At 38.4% G+C, this 20,715-nt stretch overlaps 2 protein-coding genes across 4 annotated transcripts in view; one reads left to right on the forward strand and one right to left on the reverse strand.

The window, feature by feature from the left end:
* GSTCD (glutathione S-transferase C-terminal domain containing) overlaps positions 1–11,894 on the reverse strand; it is a 131,964-nt gene extending 120,070 nt beyond the window's left edge. The window contains exons 1-3 of the mRNA XM_040476937.1: positions 11,715–11,894; positions 1,855–2,292; positions 544–999 (exon numbers count right to left, since the gene is read on the reverse strand). Of these exons, the coding sequence (XP_040332871.1) occupies positions 544–999; positions 1,855–2,271 (873 nt within the window). The 5' untranslated portion in view covers positions 2,272–2,292; positions 11,715–11,894. The remainder of the gene's footprint in view (positions 1–543; positions 1,000–1,854; positions 2,293–11,714) is intronic.
* Positions 11,895–11,982: 88 nt separating this feature from the next.
* Positions 11,983–20,715, forward strand: part of INTS12 (integrator complex subunit 12) — a 35,621-nt gene continuing 26,888 nt past the window's right edge. For 2 of the 3 annotated variants that reach the window (XM_040476958.1, XM_040476950.1), the window contains exons 1-2: positions 11,983–12,087; positions 20,456–20,620. In XM_040476958.1, coding sequence (XP_040332892.1) covers positions 20,465–20,620 — 156 coding nt within the window. In that variant the 5' untranslated portion in view covers positions 11,983–12,087; positions 20,456–20,464. Of the gene's footprint in view, positions 12,156–20,455; positions 20,621–20,715 lie in introns of all 3 variants that reach the window. The other variant, XM_040476965.1, reaches the window with a different exon arrangement.

A 20,715-nucleotide genomic window follows, 5' to 3' on the forward strand; every position in this document is an offset into this window, starting at 1 on the left:
AAGAAAATTTTCCATTTATATTCTCCCACAACACTGAATAGCTACCTTCCGTAATCTTATAAGGAACAGAGAAGCACAGACATAATGATAAAATATTTTTGATTTAATAATACCCAACATAATGTAATTAGTATCTTAAGTGGCTATTTAATTCTAAAATATAGCTGGCAAGATTTTTTAGTGTTTTAATACTGGAACTTCTAATATTTGAAGGGAATCACAGGAGCAATTTGAAATTAATCATAATAACGACTGCTAAATTTTAGCAACTCAAAATTAAAAGTCCTAATAATTACGAACACTTAATGAGAGCTCACCATGTGCCCAACACTGCTCACACTTCACACAAGTTGTCACTTATTCCTCATACTGATCCTACTAGATAGGTAGTATTATCTCTATTTCACAGATAAGAAGATGCAGACAGATATTAATTACTTGCCCAGGAGCATAATGATAGTAAGAAATGGAATAGGAATGCAAGCCTAGGCAATTTCATAGACTGAAACTTACAGTAACATATACACTCTCGATAACCCTTACCAAAAAATGATGGATACAGGGCAAGAGCACGATATCTGCCAGAGTGAAGTACAGGCCTTCTGCAAACACATGCTCCAGAGGCGGAAGGTCAGACACTTTTGCTTTTCTGATGTGAGAAGGCTCCCTGTTGGTAGTAGCTGGTTCTTCGTACACTGCGAGCTTTGAGAATGCCACTTGCAGTTCCAGGCTCTTGGATGAAGAGTCCAACTCTTCAGATGTTTCTTGTCTAAAGACCTTGCTCTTAGCCTGGGCAGGCCCAACCCCAGCAGCCTTCTGTTGCTTCAGCTTCTGGCGACGGAGTTTGTCATCATTATGCACTCTAACGGGCTCACTGAGCTTTCTCTCTAGCTGCAGTATTTCTGCAGGGATAGTTGGGTGCTGGTCAGAAGACTCTTTGAGAAAATTCTCAATAGCTAAAGGGATGGTGAGTTCGCATAGCCTGGTCCACTGACTAACCTGCAAGACAAAACACAACAAGAGATTAAAGGATTCTTTACTGTCAACATAGCTTGAAGAAAACTTTCTGTTGGGAAATAAGACCAGTTTTGACAATTTAAGCCTTGAGCTAAACCATCCCTGGGCTAGGCTTTTATGCTAGTACAGTGCTTCAAAAGTGACAACACTAAACAATGGTCATGCATTCCTATACCTAGGAATACATGCTCACCTTGAGCATCCTCTTACTGAATAAATCCTTCCTTCTCAAAGCCTTCAAAGTCCATCCATCCCTAAAAAGCACAATTTTCAAAGCAGTGGTACTAGAGCTCCTGTTCATGTGTAAAGTTTCATTTAAAAATTCTCAATATAAAAAAAAAAAAGAGAGAGGTTAGAGTGGGAGAGAGCCAAAGCATAAGAGACTCTTAAAAATTGAGAACAAACTGAGGGTTGATGGGGGGTGGGAGGGAGGGGAGGGTGGGTGACGGGTATTGAGGAGGGCACCTGTTGGGATGAGCACTGGGTGTTACAGAAACCAATTTGACAATAAATTTCATATATTTAAAAAAATAAATAAAAAATAAATAAAAATTAAAAAATAAAACAAAAAATAAAAATTCTCAATGTAATTAAAACAAAAGATTTTTTTAAAAAGTCATTCTCTAGAAATAATGTCTCCAAACCTCACAAATTAAATCTTAAATTCTTATTTTCAACATTGCACTGAAATATTGGCATACATGAAGGGCTACTTTACTTCCTATAGGTTTTTTAAATAAACGCAATTTTAGCCTCCCACAGAAAGTTAAAATAAATGCTCGACTGAATGTGTTATCGTTTTATGGCTTTAAATAACAGAAAGAGCATTATACTTACTTCAGCACAGGCTTTCAAGCAAGTCTTCTTAAAACCCAGAAGTTCCAAAATTTCCTTCTTTGAGGGGTCAGCTTCATATGATTTCTGGATTATGTGTCTCAGTACAACAGCAAGTCCTGCTCTACAGAAATTGTCTGGTTTTTCTACTACTGCAGGTAAACAGCAATTCTGGACTATTGCTGGAAGTTCTTGCTTTGAAATAATCTGTATTTCAACATCCTGGGGCACTACATTTTTTAGCGAAATATCTGTGCTTTCTTTTGTGAGGACTAAGCCAACTTTGAAGATTTTGCAGTCACAGTATGATAACAAAAATAAAGTTACAGATGTATGAAGAGGAAAGATGCATCCTTCCATTTGGTGAGAAAAGTCCAAGTACAGATATTCTTCTGTAAGACTTTTCTTAATGCCTTTCATTTTCCTCTTTCATTGGGTCACCTGAAGCATAAATAAAAGTGGTTAATAGACCTTAGAATATAGTAATTTAGAAGCTGAAATAAAAGACGAATATTTTAAAACTTTTTCTAGAAATCAGCAAGGATTTGTGATAGGTACGATTCTACGAGAATTTGTTCCTGGACTGAATAAATGGCTTCCAAAAGAAAGATTTCCACCCCGTGCAATTAACTAGTCTTAGAGGTGATTTTACACCCCTCTAAAATAAGCATACCCCAGGTGCTTTGCAGTAGAACCCTCCCAATCAAGTACTTTGGGCTCTCACTACAGGTAAGAACAAGAAATGAATAGAATAGGAAATAAGAAGTAACCAAGAATACTGGGAGCTGTCTGGAGAAGCTTTGGCCATGCGGGGCCTCCAAATAGCTGCTGTTTTATGACTCTACGATATAATAATTGGAGAGGGGGGATAGATATTCATTCCCTCATGAGAAATAAATTCTCCTAAAGTAAGTGAGTTTTGATTATGATGAGCGTGCTGAATCACAACAGAAAAAGATTTGAAGTTTCCCCATAACTCAGATATTGACAACCAAGATATCTCAAAGTTAACATGTCCAAAATCATTCACCCCCACACCCTAAACCTACTCCTCATGTGTCCTCCCTGTCTCAGTTAATGGAGCACCATCCTTCTAGTGGTTCAGCCAAACACCTGAAATCATTCTTAATTACTCTTTTCTTTAACACCTCCATAACCAATCCATTAAAAACTTACTTTGGTTCCTCAACATATATCTCAAATCTGTTTATTTCCACACCATCTTCATTGTTTCCACTGTGATCCAAGCCACAATCACCTCTCTTCTGTATTACAGCAACTATCTTCTAACCTTGCTTTCCATCCCACCTCCCCCTCTGTTCTATTCTCAACATGGTATCCAAAGTGATCCTGTTAAAAATGGAGTAAGATCATGTCACTACTCTACTCAAACACTCCATAGCTTCCCATCCTATTCAGAAAAAAGGCAAAGCTCCTTACAATGGCCTACAAAGTTCTCCTTGATCTGATCACTCAATGCCCCAGCCAGAGTGGCTTGTTATTCCTTTAAAACCCTAGATACACTCCCGCCTTTGCAGTGGGTTCCAGTGCCTGGAATACTCCCTCATCTCCTTCAAGTATTTACTTAAATGTCAACTTCTTATTGAGATGATCTCTGGCTGCTGTATTTAAATTGAAAACCCCAACCCCCATCCTCCCTGAAAAAAACCTTTCTGTGCTTTTCTCCACACTTAGCACTGTGGTAGTATACTATATATTTTGTTTCCCACAGAGAGAATGTTCCATGAGAGCAGAAATTTTGTTTTGTGTACTGCTCTGCCTAAAACAGAACCTGAAGATAGATAGATTAGATAGATAGATAGATAGATAGATAGATAGATAAAATCAAGAAGTATTTGTTGAATGAATGCATGGATACATACACACACTGGTTATTTTAAAGATGCAAACATACACAATCTTGAGATCAAATTATTGATGGGTGTTTTCAAGTCATATTCTTTAAGAATATTGTCAATTATGATGACTCTTTGTTTGATTTCTACATTTCCTGGGTCTAAAATTCCCGTGTTCTAATCCATAAATCACAATTCCAAACTTAACACTAGATGGCACTCTTTAAAAGCATTCACGATGGAAGGCTGTAATAGGAAGATGGTAGAGGAAAAATTATTTTAAAAGCCTTTAAAGAGTACACCTGAAACTTTCTTTTAAGTGTACTCTGAAATATTAGTGTACTCTGAAATTTAGGAAATCTTAAAAAATACTAAATTTCCTAAATTTCCTTTTTTAATTGAAAGCAAAACAAATATTTTTAAGTGTCTTGGTCCTCAGCTTTTTTGTTAAAGAGCTAATAATTCATTATAACAAAGCGATATAGTAAGTAAAGTGTTGTCTTAGAGAAACTTTTGATAATGCAAGTAATCACTACTATTTTATTTTGTATTTCTTTTATTAAAACATAACAGATCTGCACAATGTTTTGTTACTTCTTTAAGAGATTATCTAGGGAAAAATTATTTCATGTGATTTAGAAGCAACAACTTTTTAACCCATGGAAACCATTTTCTCCCTAGCTTAATTAGCTTTTTTTTTAATTTAATTTTTTTTTTTTGCACCTGCAGTTTGTTTAAAACTATTGCACTATTAAAGGGTGCTTATTAAAGCTCACAGGCAAAAGAAACCACCTTTTCTAGGAAACTAATCATTTCTTTGAGGAGTTTGTTCCTGTATATCTACCGCTGATAATTTACTGATCTTCTTAATTCTCTCTGCTGATAGTGTGATACTATACAGAAGATCCCTAAATGCTTCAAGAAGCAGATTTGAAAGAAAACATGATTGATTTCCTCATTTGCCCAGCAGTCTAGGAAATAGTAATTATGAGACTAGTCCCGCTCTTTAAAAAATAAAAATAAAAACAAAACTGAAAACAATGTCATGCTCTTTTACAACTTGTGATTTAGAAATTAAAAAATTAGAGTACATGTATTATTTGCTACTTTCCAAGGCATATAGAATAAGTACCTTGAGAACAGGCTTTTTTACATATTTTATAAACTTTTGTCACTGTGAGCACTTAATAAATGCTAAATGTCAACAAAACAGAATAGCAATAACCTGCCCATGGAGATATCTAAAAATTAATGAGATGCCGGAGAGAAAATGCAAAGTAGTGTTGATTCTTAACATAATTTATTTTTCCAATATAGATGTTGGTGTGTTGTGTTCCCCCCCTCCCCCCGGGAGATTAAAAATGTTACTTAATGATCTTGGAGTTAAAAAATTACTCTCCCTGGGCAATTTCTTCCCATTAAGTACTAACGTAATTTCTAAAATAAATATTAAGTATTAGCAAACCTGTACAAATTTGATATATGTTTTTGGCTTGTACTATGTGTTTTTCAAGACAGTAGAACACAGTTTTTAAGTTTGCAAACATCATAGGCAAGAGAAAACCCTCTTCTCTTTTTTTCTTCTCCATTTCTACCTAGAGATTCCTTACATAATTATTTTTATGTCATGAGCTTTAAAAAGGTAGGTAACATAGAATCATCTTTGGGGTTTCCGGGGTTCCTGGGGCAGCTCCTGTTACTCCATATTACGTTCCTGCCAAGCACAGAAGTAGTGTCATTTGCTCAGCCTGGACAGGTGCCACACTCTACTCCTGAGACAGAGAGAGAAAATAGCTGACAAACTTGGCTGCTAAACAGAGCTGATGGAGGGTACATCTCTTCCCTGGATATGCCAGTTTGTTTGGGAATGCTGCTGAGGAAATAAAAAGGGAAAAGAAAATATTTAAGCCTGATTTCATTACTTGTGACTCTTCATAGATATTTTTAAACATAACTGAAGCAGTCACAGGTTTAACATTTTAGGCATTTACCTTTTTTTTTTTTTTTTTGCATTCTCATTCTAATTAACATATCATGGTCTTGATAAATTGAAGTATGTCACATATGAAAAGGTAAATGAGTTTCATGGGGTTTTTAAACTCTAAAAGCATTTTACTACTTCACTTCATGCATGTGTATATATAAAGAGAAAGAAAAAATATAATAAATGTATTGAAAATAAGCATACTTGTTCAGAAGCTGAAAAAAAGTTTGAAAGTTTTGTGCTCAAAATTCAAGACTGGATCTATGGCAACTAAATAGTACATAATGGATACATAGGTAAGTTATATATTACATAATAGGTAAAGACCAAAAAGTACACCACTGTAACAAAATATTGTTTTTTTCATATAAGAAATTATCACTATGTATGGAATTTGATAGCTTAATAAATGTTAAATGAGTGAACAAAGAATATAATTCTAAATAATCCTACGTACATTTGATTGTCCACCAACTATGTGCTAAACACATACACCTTTTATACATTACTTCTAATCTTCACAATCCTTACAAGTTCACTTTAGTTCCAACACATGGATAAGAACTATCCATGAATTCAAAAGCATTAATTGAATCTACAAAGGGATCTTGTCTGCAAACATTCAGGAATAGCCATTTTTCTAATATAAATAGAACTGTTTTATAAATTTAAAATTTCATAAAGTGAAGTATATGGCAACTTTATTGCAGCAACAATTCCACCAAAGTGAAGCTCATCAGAAATTGTTATTCTAAGCAATTGTGCTGGTCTCAGTAATCCTTGATAAAAACCTGTTCTAATTTTTTTTATGTTTATTTATTTATTTCTGAGAGAGAGGGAGACAGAGTGCAAGCAGGGAGGGGAAGAGACAGGGAAACACAGATCCTAAGCAGGCTCCAGGCTATGAGCTGTCAGCACAGAGCCTGACGTGGGGCTTGAACCCCCAAGAAACTTGAGATCGTGACCTGAGCCAAAGTTGGATGCTCAACCAACTGAGCCACCCAGGTGCCCCTAAAAACCCAGGTGCCCCTAAAGGCAATCATTTGACAAGATTTTTTGGTAGTTCCTTCCTAATTCTCTTTTTTGGATCCTCCACAGACCTTAGTAATTTGTGGTTCAGTACTTTGGCCTATTCTTAGCTACACTCACTCCTTTGATTACTGGCTTTCAAAGTTGTTTTTATTTTTTTTAATTTTTTTTAACATTTATTTATTTTTGAGAGACAGAGAGAGGCAGAGCATGAGCAGGGGAGAGGGAAAGAGAGAGAGATACAGAATCTGAAGAAGGCTCCAGGCTCTGAGCTATTTGTCAGCACAAAGCCCAACACGGGGCTCAAACCCACAAACTGCAAGACCATAACCTGAGCTGAAGTCCTACACTCAACCGACTGAGCCACCCAGGCGCCCCATTGGCTTTCAAAGTTTTAATTATGCCACACAATAAGACTTTTTTTTTTTTTAATTTTTTTTTCCAACGTTTTTATTTATTTTTGGGACAGAGAGAGACAGAGCATGAACGGGCGAGGGGCAGAGAGAGAGGGAGACACAATCGGAAACAGGCTCCAGGCTCTGAGCCATCAGCCCAGAGCCCGACGCGGGGCTCGAACTCCCGTACTGCGAGATCGTGACCTGGCTGAAGTCGGACGGTTAACCGACTGCGCCACCCAGGCGCCTCCATATAAGACTTTTTTTTAATGCAACTCATTATACACTGAATAAAACTGAAACAAAAGAATCACAAAGAAATACCCTACTACATGGGATGTATCTGATATTTTTAATTCTGTGCTTTTCTTCCTTCCTTTCATCTTTTTTTTTTTTTTTAATTTTGGTTAGTATTCAGTAAATTGACTTCACGACCCATTAATGGGCCACAACTGACAATATAACGGTACTATTATTCTAGGTGACCTCCAGCACCATAGGTATAAACATCATCTATGACTCCCAATTTTTATCTCAGGGACACCCTTTCCCCTGAACTTCAGATTCCTATATTGTACTTGACATCTTCCCTTAGACATTTTTCTAAACCTGTTCTTCTCCCATTAGCAGTCCCTTATTGATAAAATGGCAACACCATTCACCCAGATGCTCAGGCTCTTAATTCTGAAGTCTCACTCAACTTGTTTTTTCTCTCTAACCTACCATTTCTACTTTTGAAATATATGCTAAATCCAACTTCTTAGCACCTTTACCACTATCAACTAACCTAAGTCATCACCAGCTCTTATAAAGACTATTACAAACATCTATTAACTATTTTCTTCCACTCTCCACACATCAGTCCACTCTCCAATTGTCAGAATGATCCTTTAAACACATAAATCAGATCACACCCCCTGCTCACAACCATCCAGTGGCTCCCCAAAACACTTGAAATCCAAATTTCCTATCATGGCCTATAGTTTGCCATGACCCTAACTATCCTTTTTCTGACCTGATCCCTTACCTCTGCTCCCTGTTGCCCACCCACTCCTCTCCAGTTCTCCCTGCTGTTCTTGAAAGAAGCCAGGAATGCTCCACTGGAGAATTTTTTCGTGTCTGCTATTCCTTAGGCCTAGTTTGCTCCTTCACTTCATTGAGGTGTCTGACTATTAATTCAAGAACAGACCTTCCCTGACAACCTGAATTGAAAAAGGACTCCCATTACCTCTTAGCCCCTTATCCTTTTCCTTTTTTTAATTTAATTTTTTTAGAGAGAGCAAGCTAGCGCCTGAGTTGGGGAGAGGGGCAGAGGGACAGCAAGAGAATCTTAAGCAGGCTCCACGCTCAGCACAGACCCAACACGTGGGACTCGGTCATGAGATCGAGAGGCTTGATCTCAGGACCCTAAGATCATGACTTAAAGCCGAAATCAAGAGTTAGGACACTCAACAGAGCCACCCAGGTGCCCCCCCCCCCTTTTTTTTTTTTTTTTTTTTGCTTTATAGCACTTATTACCTGACCTTCTATCTCCAATCAGTACTCAAACTTTAGTTTAAGAAATGAATGAATGTACATAAATGAGTATCAGTAATCGTTGTAATGACAACGCTATTAAGAACTTTAGTCTTGGTACATGAGCCTCATTCTTCTTGACATCATTAAATCGAAATGAAGAAACAAGAGGACCTTGGTGAGCTGAATTGGAATAAGTGTAACTAGAATCCATCCACACTTACAGTTTTTGTGTATACTGCTACTCAGTCAAGAGAGCTAGGAGCTGAAATGGATTCTATACACTTAATAAGTAGAATATTTATACACCAAGAAATATAAAGTAATGGATAAGAGCCTAGACTCTCTGGAGGTGACTAACAGGGTTCAAATCCTGGTTCTGATATTTAATAGCAATATAACTTTTCTGTGCCTTTACTTCCTCATTTATAAAATGGGGGCAATAACATCAGATTTACCGTATAGTGTGCTGTGAGAACCTAACAATGCCTATCACATTAGTAAGCCTGTAAATAAATACCAGCTATTATTATTCATTTGTAATTTATCTCAAAATTTCTTATCCACTGATACTATTAAAAAACAAATTTTGACTGGCAATCCACAAATTATACTTTATACTTCCAAACTTCTCAAGAAAGGTAAGGGATTTTTATTGAATTGAAAAGTTTCCCCTCCCCCACCCTCCCATAAAAAATCTGTTACTGAGGCTGAAAGCCACAAAGTCACAAAATGGTTGAATGTGTAATAACCTAACTTGCATGTTAACTGTTTATATTGTACAAAATAAATAGTTCACCACAGTTTACAGGTATGAAATTACAAATTCATTTTTCTTAAAGATTAAAATTTAAACCCTTTTAATTCCTTACTACATCAAATGTTCAACATTATGAATATTAGAGCTTAGCTTGTGTTTTATGCATTTTACAAAATAACACAATTTGGTTGCAAATCCTATCCCATTTTCTTACTATCTATATGTATAAAAAAGCTTGCTCATATAGGGTTAGACAGCAGCTAATTACCTTAGATACTAAAGGTTAAAAAAGGAAAGAAAAAACCCAAGCTGCTTCAGTCCTCATTACATTATGTACCATGGGGATACATATAGTTAAGTCCTAGAGGACAAAGTTCAATAATTAAAATTAGCTGTTTTCTTATCTGGGTAAGAAGTGCAGAAAAACTTTAAGTGAAAAAGCTTACTGTAACTTTAGCTATAAGGGAAGTATGTCAGCTCTCTGGTGAATCAGGGAATCATCTTCTGCTACGGAATCATAATGCTTGCAGCTATGTCTGACCTCATAATTAAGGGAGATCACAGCATAAAATGCAAGCCTGGGGCGCTTTGGGTGACTCAGTCGGTTGAGCGTCTGACTTCGGGTCAGGTCATGATCTCACAGTTCGTGGGTTCCAGCCCAGCATAGGGCTGTGTGCTGACAGCTCAGAACCTGGAGACTGCTTCAGATTCTGTGTCTCACTCTCCCTCTCTGCCCTTCCCCGACTTGTGTTCTCTCTTTCTCTCTCAAAAAATAAATAAGTAAACATCAAAACAAACAGACAAACAAAAAAGCCAGCAAGCCTGAAATAAAATAACTGAATCCCCACAGCAAACAATATCTAGGCTTGTTATGATCTAAATGGTTTAAAACCTTGTATTCTAAGTACTAATCATAACAGGATTCAGTGGGCTACTTTAAATACCTGAAGATAAAAACTTATACTAAGGAATTGTGTATACTACAGATGTTTTAGTTGACTGGTCTATAGAATTTGTTAAGTTTCAAGGTCTGCTAAATTGTTCCTATTATAGAAAGGCTGATTGGATACTCAGTACTTATTATTTCAAATCAAGGGTAATAACCAAAGCTACATACTAAACACAGGGTTGTTGTTTTTAAACCGTGACAGGCCCACTATTACAGAAGTTCAAGTTTGAGCTTTGCTTAAAGCAGGTAAACATGTAGAAGTGTAAAAAAATAAATAGAAGAACTGATAAAGCAATTCTCAAATCTCATTGATTTCTTCTCAGACTTATTTTTAAAGTTAGACCTTTTAAAATAATGTCTTCAGGTATAACTCAAACATAATTTCACATGAGTATGCTTAAAGCAATCCTCTTAGTAAACTCCCCACCAGGCATTAAAAAAAAAAAAAAAACTCACATAGCTTAAAGTTTGATTTATTAAATATGACAGCAAATCATTCGGTTGTATTTACAACAAAGAATTTATTTTCACAACATTTAAATGACCATGTTTACAATTGCCACGTCACTAACTCGTGCCAGCTTTTTTTCTCCTTTAATACTGTTTCTATAGATAAGCTTGGAAAAGCAGTATTTTGTTAAATCATTAATTTAGCACAAGATATACCATTAAATGCTGGAATTTCCTTGACATTCAAGAATTTATAACAAGAAATGGAATCCTGGGATTAAGAATAAAAGGAAAAAGACAAGGCACCTAATCTCAAACCAGGTAGAGTTGGATGGGAAGTACGGGCGTTTCTAAAGCCAAAGCAATTTCCGTGCCAGTTAAACTCAAACTTTCCACACAGAAGTTTAAAACCGAACTGAAACAGTTTTGCTAGTGTAACAGAAACAAATCCCCCCCCCCCCCCCCCCAGCAAATCCTTTGGAGCAACTGTTTGGCAGTATTCACATACAACTGCTTTCTCCAACCAGGAAGGCATGGAATGTAAAACAAAGTGCCAAAGAGGAAAAAAAAAGAGCGTGCCAAAAGGTCTTAAAACTACACTTCGCAGCAAAAGGCAAACGACTCCACAGACTGCTGCAAACAGAAGCTGCTCCATTCCCCCATCAGCAGAGGAAGCCACGGGGACTGGCCCTGGGAAATCTGAGAAGGGGCCCGGAGCCTCCACCAGCACCCTCAGAAGCTGTGGCTGTCAAAGAGATTGAGGGACCCCAGCACTGGAGAGACATCGGACACTAATTCCACGCCCTTGCCCTTCCCACCACCTCCTCTCCATCCCGCATCGTCAGCCCAGTCGCCTCCGGATGCAAAGAGTAGTCAGGGGGATCGGGGGGGACTGCGAAGCCGGCGGCCTGAGCGCCCTCTTTACCTGGTCGCAGAGGCGCGGCCAGGCACGGAGGGTGAGCGTGTCAGCGACACGAGCCGCCTGCGCCTTCCCGCCCCGCGCGAGCCAGGTTTCCGTGGCCGCTTCTGCGAGTCTTCGCCCAAGAGGCCACTGGCTGCCAGAGAGGCCGGGGGAGAAACAACAGGCACAGTGTCTTGGAAACAGCCCGGCCGGCCGTCATTCATAATCCGGCGGACCGGAAACCGGGGGTAACGTCACTTCCTTCCGTCGCACAGCCAAAAAGTTTCCCTCCTCACACTGCTGCAGGAACCTTTTTTTCCCCCTCCTCGGAGCCGGCTAGTTCCGGGACCGGTTCGGAAGGGGCCTCCGGGAACGGACGGAGTAGCGGGGCGGAGCGGTGAGTTGTGACGAGCTGCCCGGCTCCCAGCCGCCTCTGGGAGGCTCGAGACCTCCGCGAGGGGCGAGGTGGGAGAGTAGTTCCCGTGGAGTCTTAGTTTCCTCGCTCTTTAGGGGGAAACTTCGTAATTTGCGGGCGGTCGCGTGCCCCAGGCTGACCGCTCTCTCCCTTCGGTGAGGGCTGTGCTTCCTCCGAGTCTGTTGCGGGTTCGCCTATCTAGGGCACGGCCCCAGGGACTAGGTCTCCAGAACCCCGTCTCGGACCTTCCTCGGAAGGTTTTGGCGACTTCTCTATGCAGCTCCCTCTTTCCGCCTCCCCTCTTCCTCGGGCTCCCTCAAAGACCTTCCCTTCGTGCTAGGCCTTCGGTGTGTCATGCTTTGATCAGAGGATTGAGATTCTTTTTTCTGAGTGTCCGCTGTCGCTTTTCAGCTAGTCCGTCACTTGGTTGGTTTGGAATCGTGGTCTTTCCGCTTTCCCTGCATTTCCAGACGTGTCCCTAAGATATCAGTATAACTCAAGGCCAAGAATTCAGTAGAGGAATGAAACGGACAGCATCTTTAAAAAGATTTTTAGTAGAAGGTTGCAAGAGCCTCCAAAGACATAAAGGGCAAAGCCGTTTAGGAGATGGCAACCCTAATATTGCACTCGGTGTGAATAAGTTCAGTTTCCTTTATCTTGTGCACGTGCAGATGATCAACTTTGGATGTGTGTGTGTGTGTGTGTGCGCGCGCGCGCGCGCGCTCGCGTGTGCGTGTGTGTGTGTTTTTAAGATTGGCATGTAGGGTAAGAAATGAATATGCAATTTGGGTTGGAGAGATAACAGACGCCCTAGGAAATGACATTTAAACAAAACCTAGTTCATTCATTCAATAAATATTTTTGAGAGTCTAAGTTTCAAACTATGTTAACTGCATAAGACCCTGCCCTCATGGAGTTACAGTCTAGCGGGATTAATGAATTTAAGCCAGGTAAAGGAGTAGGAAGAGAGTATTGCAGGTAGGAACACTGTACAGGTCTCTAGTCAAGACCGAGGTGGTTTTGTTTATTTTGCTTTTGCTTTTTTGATGCTTGTGGGGCTTAGGGGGTTAGATGCATGGAAGATGGATTTGAGTTTCTTGTTGCTCTTTTTGTAAAGGGACTTCGTAAGTGGTTAGAATTGTGTAGAAGGAGAGAAAAGACCATTACACTTTACTTTGATCCCTAATAATTCTATAGCCATTATTTTTGGTACTTTGCAAAGTAGCAAAGTGATAGGCAAAAAGATAAATGTAGACTCTCCCTCATAAGGTACTCAGAGTTTTATAGGGAATATAACACTTGTGGGGAAAAAAAAGAGTATGATTCAAGGTAGAAAGTCCTGGTACCATGAGAAAGCACTACTAGATATCCTAGGAGGGTGAGATTATTAGTATTTGGGGTGGAGAAGGACATACCAGCCGAGAATAGAGTCCTCGTGAGAAGTAATATTTGAACATAGAATTTGGACATCTAAAAATAGGTAAAAAGCTTCCCAGACAGAAAAAGTGAGTAGAGGTGTCAAGGCCAGCTAATGGCTCTGCTGTAAAGAGAATCTGTATATGAAGATTTAAAGTTTTTGTGCCAGTTAATGAATTGTCTTTTTTAAATGGTAGGCCAAGAGATTAGGCTTTATTTTGAAGGCAGTAGGGAGTTTTAATTTTTGAAGAAGAAAAATAAGAAGGAAAGGAAAATATGTTTCAGGAACATTAATATGTGATTTAGGCCTCAGACCAGGTTAACAGAAAGTTGTGTCGTTCATTGAAAAAAGTGCAGGACAAGGAACTTTCGGAGGAAGGTATTCATAATATCGATTTTAGTCATAACTAAATTGGGCAACCAGGTAGACATACCTACTCAGCAATTGGAAATGTGGGATTTGAGTTTAAGTGAGATTGGAGTGGTGAAAAATGTGAAACCATCTGCCTAAAGATGACAGTTAAAAACATGATAAATAGAAGATAACCAAGGAAGAAAGTGGAAGCAGAACTAAAAAAGATAGATGAGAACAGATACTTGGGCAATACCAAGAGTGACAGGGCTGAAAAGATGAACCAGAGTAAGAGTAGCCAGAGATAGATAGAAGAGAAGAACCAGAAAAGTTAAGCGTAATTGAAATCACGGAGGAGAAAGTTTTTGAAAGAGGAAATGAGTACTATGTATTCACTTGGCCAGCATTTAATGAATAACCACTATCTGCCAGGTACTCTGCTAGGCACACAGTTAACAGCAGCGGGTAAGATCAATCCTGTGCTCATCCTTAGGGAATTTACATTCTAGTGAGAAAGACTGTTTACATAATTAACAGTATAGTAACTATTCCAAACTTCCAGGATGTTTGGGAACAGAATAACAGTAAGACTTCTTACTGTATTTGGGAAGTGTGGGGAAAAAAATACTGAGATGTGAAGGATGAATAAGATGGGTATGGGACACTTTCTACTGATGTGCTGAGGTGAGAGCGTATGATATGTTGAAAGACTTAAACTAAATTATGTGACTACAACAGCGAGTGAGGAATGGGAATAGTCTGAGATACTAGATAGTATTTAATGAGTGTGTACTCTGTGCCAGGTACTCTTGTAACTATTTTACATGTACTACCAGATCATGTAGGGCATTAGAGACCTCGTTAAGGATCTCGTTCTTTAACCTTTGGACAGCAAGAAGTGCAAAGGGCATTTTAACCCAGTGAATAATACAGAAAGATGTGGAGAGGGACAAGAGTGATTGTGGGGAGACTGATCAAGCTAATATGGTAGGCCAGATAATAGGTGGTGATAGCTTGGTCTAGGGTGGTGGTAACAAGGATTGAAAAAAGTAGATGAATTTGAGGTATATTTAGGAAGTTTGGTGACTGAACACAAGGGTGTAGGGTGAGGGTTCAGGAAGTAGGAGGAGTAGCTGATACTCAGGTTCTGGCTGGAGCAGTGGGATTGAGTATCATTTGAGAGAGGGAATGCTAGAAGATCTGGTTGGGAGACAGAAGAAGAGGTTATGAGTGGCTCTGTTAGGGACATGTTGAATAGGAGGCACCAGTGAGATACCCATTTAAAGCTGGCATTTGGATCTTGGAAGAGATAGATGGGCCAGAGAGGTAAATTTATAATCCATGGCAAAAGAGTATAGATCAAATTGTCTAGCACAGTAATTCTCAAGCTTTTAGAGTGGATCAGAATCACTTTGAAGGCTTAATACAGATTTCTGGGCCCAGAGTTTTTTCTTCAGTTGGTCTCATGGTAGAGACCAAGAGTTTGCATTTCTAACAGGTTCCCAGGTAATGCCTGTGCTTCTGATCCAGATGTCACATTTTGAGAGAAAGGTGTAGAGTGAGACAAGAAGAGACCCAGAACTCACTTAAGTTGAAGTGGAATAGGAACCTACAAAAAGGCTAAGAAAGAAGTAGGAGGAAGAAACAATATCTGTTTACCTAAAGCTATAAATACGGTGGTGAGAACATTTTCACGGATGGAATGGTGGGACAAACGCCAGATTGCAGGATTAAATGCAGCATAAGTAGAAGAATGAAAAAAGGGAGTATAGAATGAGGATGACTTTCTGAAGGAAATTTTGCTATGAAATGAGGAAGACCGGATAGAAGAGGCTTGAATATATTTAAATGTAAATGAAAAGATGCCAGTAGAAAGAAAGAGAGGGCGATGGAGAGGACATAGTAAATAATCCATAGTTCAGGGTCCAGATGGGGAAGGAAAAGGTAGAATCCAGTTACAGGTAGCATTACATGGAGAGCCACCTCTTCATTTATCAGATGGGAAAAAGGAAAGGATGGGTGCAGGTAAGTTTGTAGATGTAGTGGCAGGATGTTGATTTAGTTTCTCTCTGACAGCTTTTGTCTTCTCTGTGAAATTGGTGAAGACATCTACTGAGATACTGTAGCAGTTTCAAGGAAAATGGAGAAAGTGTAACTGATCTTGGCAGAAAGTAGGGAAGTGAGTAGAAGCATGATAGGATTGCTAAATTGTATTGAGTGCCTAGATGAGATTGGTGACTCTACAGATGCAGAGTATGTATTCCTCTCAGCTGCATTTAAGAGTTTGGGTGCAGGCAGGGAGAAGGTAAATAACAGGATGGATGGCTACAAAGTAGATGAAATTATAGGACTGTAGAACACAGGTGTTTAGAGAAGAGAGTCTTTGAAAACCTGGACCATGAAATATAGGACAGGAAGTAAAATGACATACTGTAGGGGCGTCTGGGTGGCTCTGTTGGTTAAGAGTCCAACTTTGTCTTAGGTCATGATCTCATAGTTCGTGGGTTTGAGCCCTGCGTTGGGTTCTGTGCTGACAGCGCAGAGCCTGGAGCCTGCTATGAGTTCTCTGTCTCCCTCTTTCTCTCCCCCTCTGCCACTCATGCTCTGTCCTCTGTCTCAAAAATAAATAAGCATTAAAAAAATTTTTTAATGACATACTGCAAATAAATCTAGATGGATAGAAAGAGGTGGGAAAAAGAGATCACTGTTTAGTGGGAATTTCTGTGCTATATGCATTTGCCATAGATGATTCCTATCATGAGCTAAGAATTCTCACTGAGGATTAGAATACTAAAAAAACAAGTCCTAGGTGTGTATATATATGTAAATAGATATATACAGATACAGATACATGAAAGAAACTTAATGCTTTAAATGTAGAATTAATTTAAAGTCTAGGTGTTGCTTTAGAAAAAAGAATGTCAGAAAATTAGTAATTACTACTTTAAAAAATGTCAATAACCTAGGAATGGGATAATAGTGGTATTGGTGGGAGTGAATTCTTAGCTCTAATCCTCAATAAGAATGATATATGGCTCTTTTCCAGTCTGTTTTGGTCATGGATTTTGGAATATACAGGGAAGGAACTATATAAAAGTTAACATAATTTGGTACAACTCCAGGAAAATATTTTTGGTTATAATAATAAAGGAGATAAATTGAGAAATTAGTTGCTGACCTCTTTAAGGACTTCAGTAGCTGAAAAATAAATTTTACTATGTGTGCATTTGTCCATAAGAAAGGAGAAGTAATAGAAACTAGAGAAAGCAATATAAAAGGGTGAGGAGGGGCACCTGGGTGGCTTAGTCAGTTGAGCATCCTACTCTTTATTTCAGCTCAGGTCATGATCTCACTGTTTTGTGGGTTTGAGTCCTGCATCCTGCTCTGTGCTGATGGTGCAAAGCCTGCTTGGGATTCTCTCTCTCTTCCTCTCTCTCTGCCTCTACCCGACTTGCACTGTCTCTGTCTCTCTCAAAATCAATAAATAAACTGTAAAAAAAAAAAAAAAAAAAAAAGTGAGGAAAAGTAAGATAGAAAACTAAAATATATAGGATAAAACATGTAACTGAGTGTTTTATTTTAGGCCCAAATACTGTTTTCTGTTTGATGTGGGAAAGAAGTTGAGGCAAGGAGGTGCCAATAAGGAGAAAGCAGAGGGAACTAAGAAACTGGAGGCCTCTATAAATTCAAAATGCAGGTGGAACGCAAGGAAAGAAATGGGGGACAGGGGGAGGAGGCAAAATAAAGGAAGGTTGACCTGGTACCTTGAAGAGGTTCCTTAGTGAAAACAGTGGAAAAGATAAAAAGATACAAGATTATAGTCAAAAAAAAGGAGAATAATTGTGGCTACTTTCAGGCTTTGGTGGCTGAAGATGAAGCTCTTTGGGATTGAAGATCTAAGTAAACTAGGAAGCTGGAGAAGATCATCAATATAGATGCTAAAATTGCCAGAGATGACAGTGGGGAGAAGTAAGAAGATGAGCCTAGTGCAAATGTTCCGTACCTTAGCAACCAGGAAGGTATAGGTAATAGATTTCAAGGGAAGATGTTGATAAATGGTGGCCATGGAATGTTTCTCCAAAAGCAGCTATATGGGATAAGGTCTCTGTAGACCTCTTTGCTCTTTGAGTAGGAAGTCGAAGGAGTACCACTTAGGAGACCATGGTAAAAAGGAGATGTAGTGGGGGAAATAGTAAAGGTAAAGAGATGCAAGGAGGGCTTGAAAAACAAGGTAGAAAATATAGGGGAATATATAGGTAATGAGTAGGGACTAGAAGATTATGGGCAGCCAGCAATGAAGTTATTGTGGAGGGAGGGAAGGGCTTAGCTGAATGAAAGTACTGGAAGGCCTTTCTACGGAAAGGTAGTTTGTACCTTAAGCAGCCTTGATGTATACATAATAGGGAAAGGAAAACTAGCAGTTGCTGGATAGACTGAAGCAGTGGCCTCCAAACTTGTCTCATCATTCCCTGAGTGTGAAATTGAGCGAGCACATTTCATTATATGTGTTATCAATTATATGTCTACACTGCTATCACTCTGTGTATTAATAGCGTATTTTTAATAAAAAATTAAAAATAGAAATTCTTATATTTTTTCCCTATATTCCACTATTAAGACCTTTGAGACATGTTAGTAATTTAGGGCATGGGTACAAAGCCTATTCAGTTTTATAACTGCAGGATCATATAAAAAGAATGGATTCCAAGGTTCCAGTTGGAATGTTGGTGTTGATGACATGACTTCTGTAGTCTTATAAGCTAGGCACTGACTCTTGTCACCTAATCTGTAATGCAAACCTTTTGTCTGTGATTATGGAAATACGTAACAGTAAATACCTTGCTTCTGGTTTCCAGCATAGAAATTTCAAGTAATTGTTTTTCTAGTATATTGGAAGGATTCTTCTCTATATTAGCCCTTTGGTCAGCACCTCGTAAAACAGATTGTTCTGGATAAGTAAATGCTGTGCTTTTTAACTATAAAAAGTTTGGTCAATAAAAAGGTTAGGCCATATTCCCCTTGAGCACTCAGGAGGAATGGCAGGTTTACTCTTTTCATCATGGACATTTTAATGAGCTGTTTTCTCCAGAAAATATGTATAGTAATCAGCCTATACCATGAGTAAATTAAAAAAAAAAAAACCTTTCTGTACCTATCATCTACATAGATGATGTATGTAATAATATAGTCTTAAGTGACAGATTGCTTCTCAGTTTTCATTAAATTACTAATATAACTGTTTGAGGTAGATAATTGTCCTTTTAGTATTGGCTTTGGGATTCATGGATGATTCAGGTGTTTCATTAGAGTACGGAATTTGACAATAATTTTGAGGCTATCAGAAAGGTATCTAATATTGTCTTGGAAAAAAAAAAAAAAAGCCTGTAGGTGTGGGGGTGTGTTTCCTGTCAAAGTTGGAAAGGGATTGGGGAGAAGTAGATGGGGAAGGAACAAACAAAATTCATCTTTAGTCTGAACTTTCATATGCCAAGATTCAACCTACAGCAAGCTTTAATGGCTTTATAAACCCCTAAAAATGAGAGATTACTGTGGAATTGCTGATAGATCTTTAACTCTAACAGTACATGTGTGTTGCATTATTACAATATTAACCTCAAGGATAGAAGACAATTTCAAGCCCTAGAATATTGATCAAAGGATTGAACACAAAGTATACATTTTTATTTTAATAATTCCTTGCCTGGAGTAATATTTGAAAAAGTGACACAAGAATTAGAACCACATGATAGCATTGGTATTAGCTGAAAACAAAATTTTTTAATGTTTTGGAATTTCATAAGCCTTTGATGTACATCTTCAGTGTATTTTAAGCTAATGACACGGAGCATTATCACAGGCCCTATGGGAGAGATTTTATATTATGTATATAAATTATATTATGTAAATATAATTTTTTGGTAGTAACTATGGCACCATTCCTCAGAGACCTTGCTTTTTAAAAGTAGGTTAATGCATGAGATACCACAATCTAAATGTGGTCCAATAGATTATCTTAGTATGTTTTCTGAGGCATTCAAGAATGGAGTTGAGGATTAAGGAGATTTAAAAAAGGTAGTTGAGGTAAAAGTTGCAGCAATGACCTTTAGCTCATCACCTGATGTTTCCTTTAACCATTGTTCTCCTGCCATGCCTCGCCGCCTCAAATCTTTTTTTTTTTTTTTTTTGGTAATGGAAATAAGGTTTGAGAGAAGAAATTTTGACATATGGTAAACCTGACCTAAACACATCAAGTTCCTGTACACTGAACTGTAAGCGTATATTTTAAAACCCTGAGGAAGGTGCTCTGTGGCAGGGAGGAGCTTATCTGCATTTCAAATTCAGGATTTGAATTTGAATTTGAATTCAGGGTCTGGATACACACAACACTGATAAAGTCCTTGCTTCAGGGGAAACGAATTTGGTAGGAATAACAAGGAAATTTACTTTTCTTCTGATGTTTCAGATTTTGTATAATGGGCACAGTATTACCTATTATAAATAAAAGAACCTGATAGATAATCTTTAACATAGATAATTGCTCATTGTCTCTAAATTAATCCCCCCCTTTCTTATTTTCTTCAGGTGTTTGCAATGGCTGCTGCTGTGAACTTGGAACTTGATCCCATTTTTTTGAAAGCACTTGGCTTCTTACATTCAAAAAGTAAAGATTCTGCAGAAAAGCTAAAGGCACTACTTGATGAATCTTTGGCTCGGGGCATTGATTCAAGTTACCGTCCATCTCAAAAGGTACCTGCAAGAATTAAAAGCTTGGGGGGAGTTTTGTTAAGGCCTGCAGTAGAACAGTGTTAATATTTAGACCATCTTAAAACAGTCTCCCTGCC

Source organism: Herpailurus yagouaroundi, unplaced genomic scaffold (assembly GCF_014898765.1).
Source record: "Herpailurus yagouaroundi ecotype Mexico unplaced genomic scaffold, PumYag 28, whole genome shotgun sequence".
Lineage (NCBI taxonomy): Eukaryota > Metazoa > Chordata > Mammalia > Carnivora > Felidae > Herpailurus > Herpailurus yagouaroundi.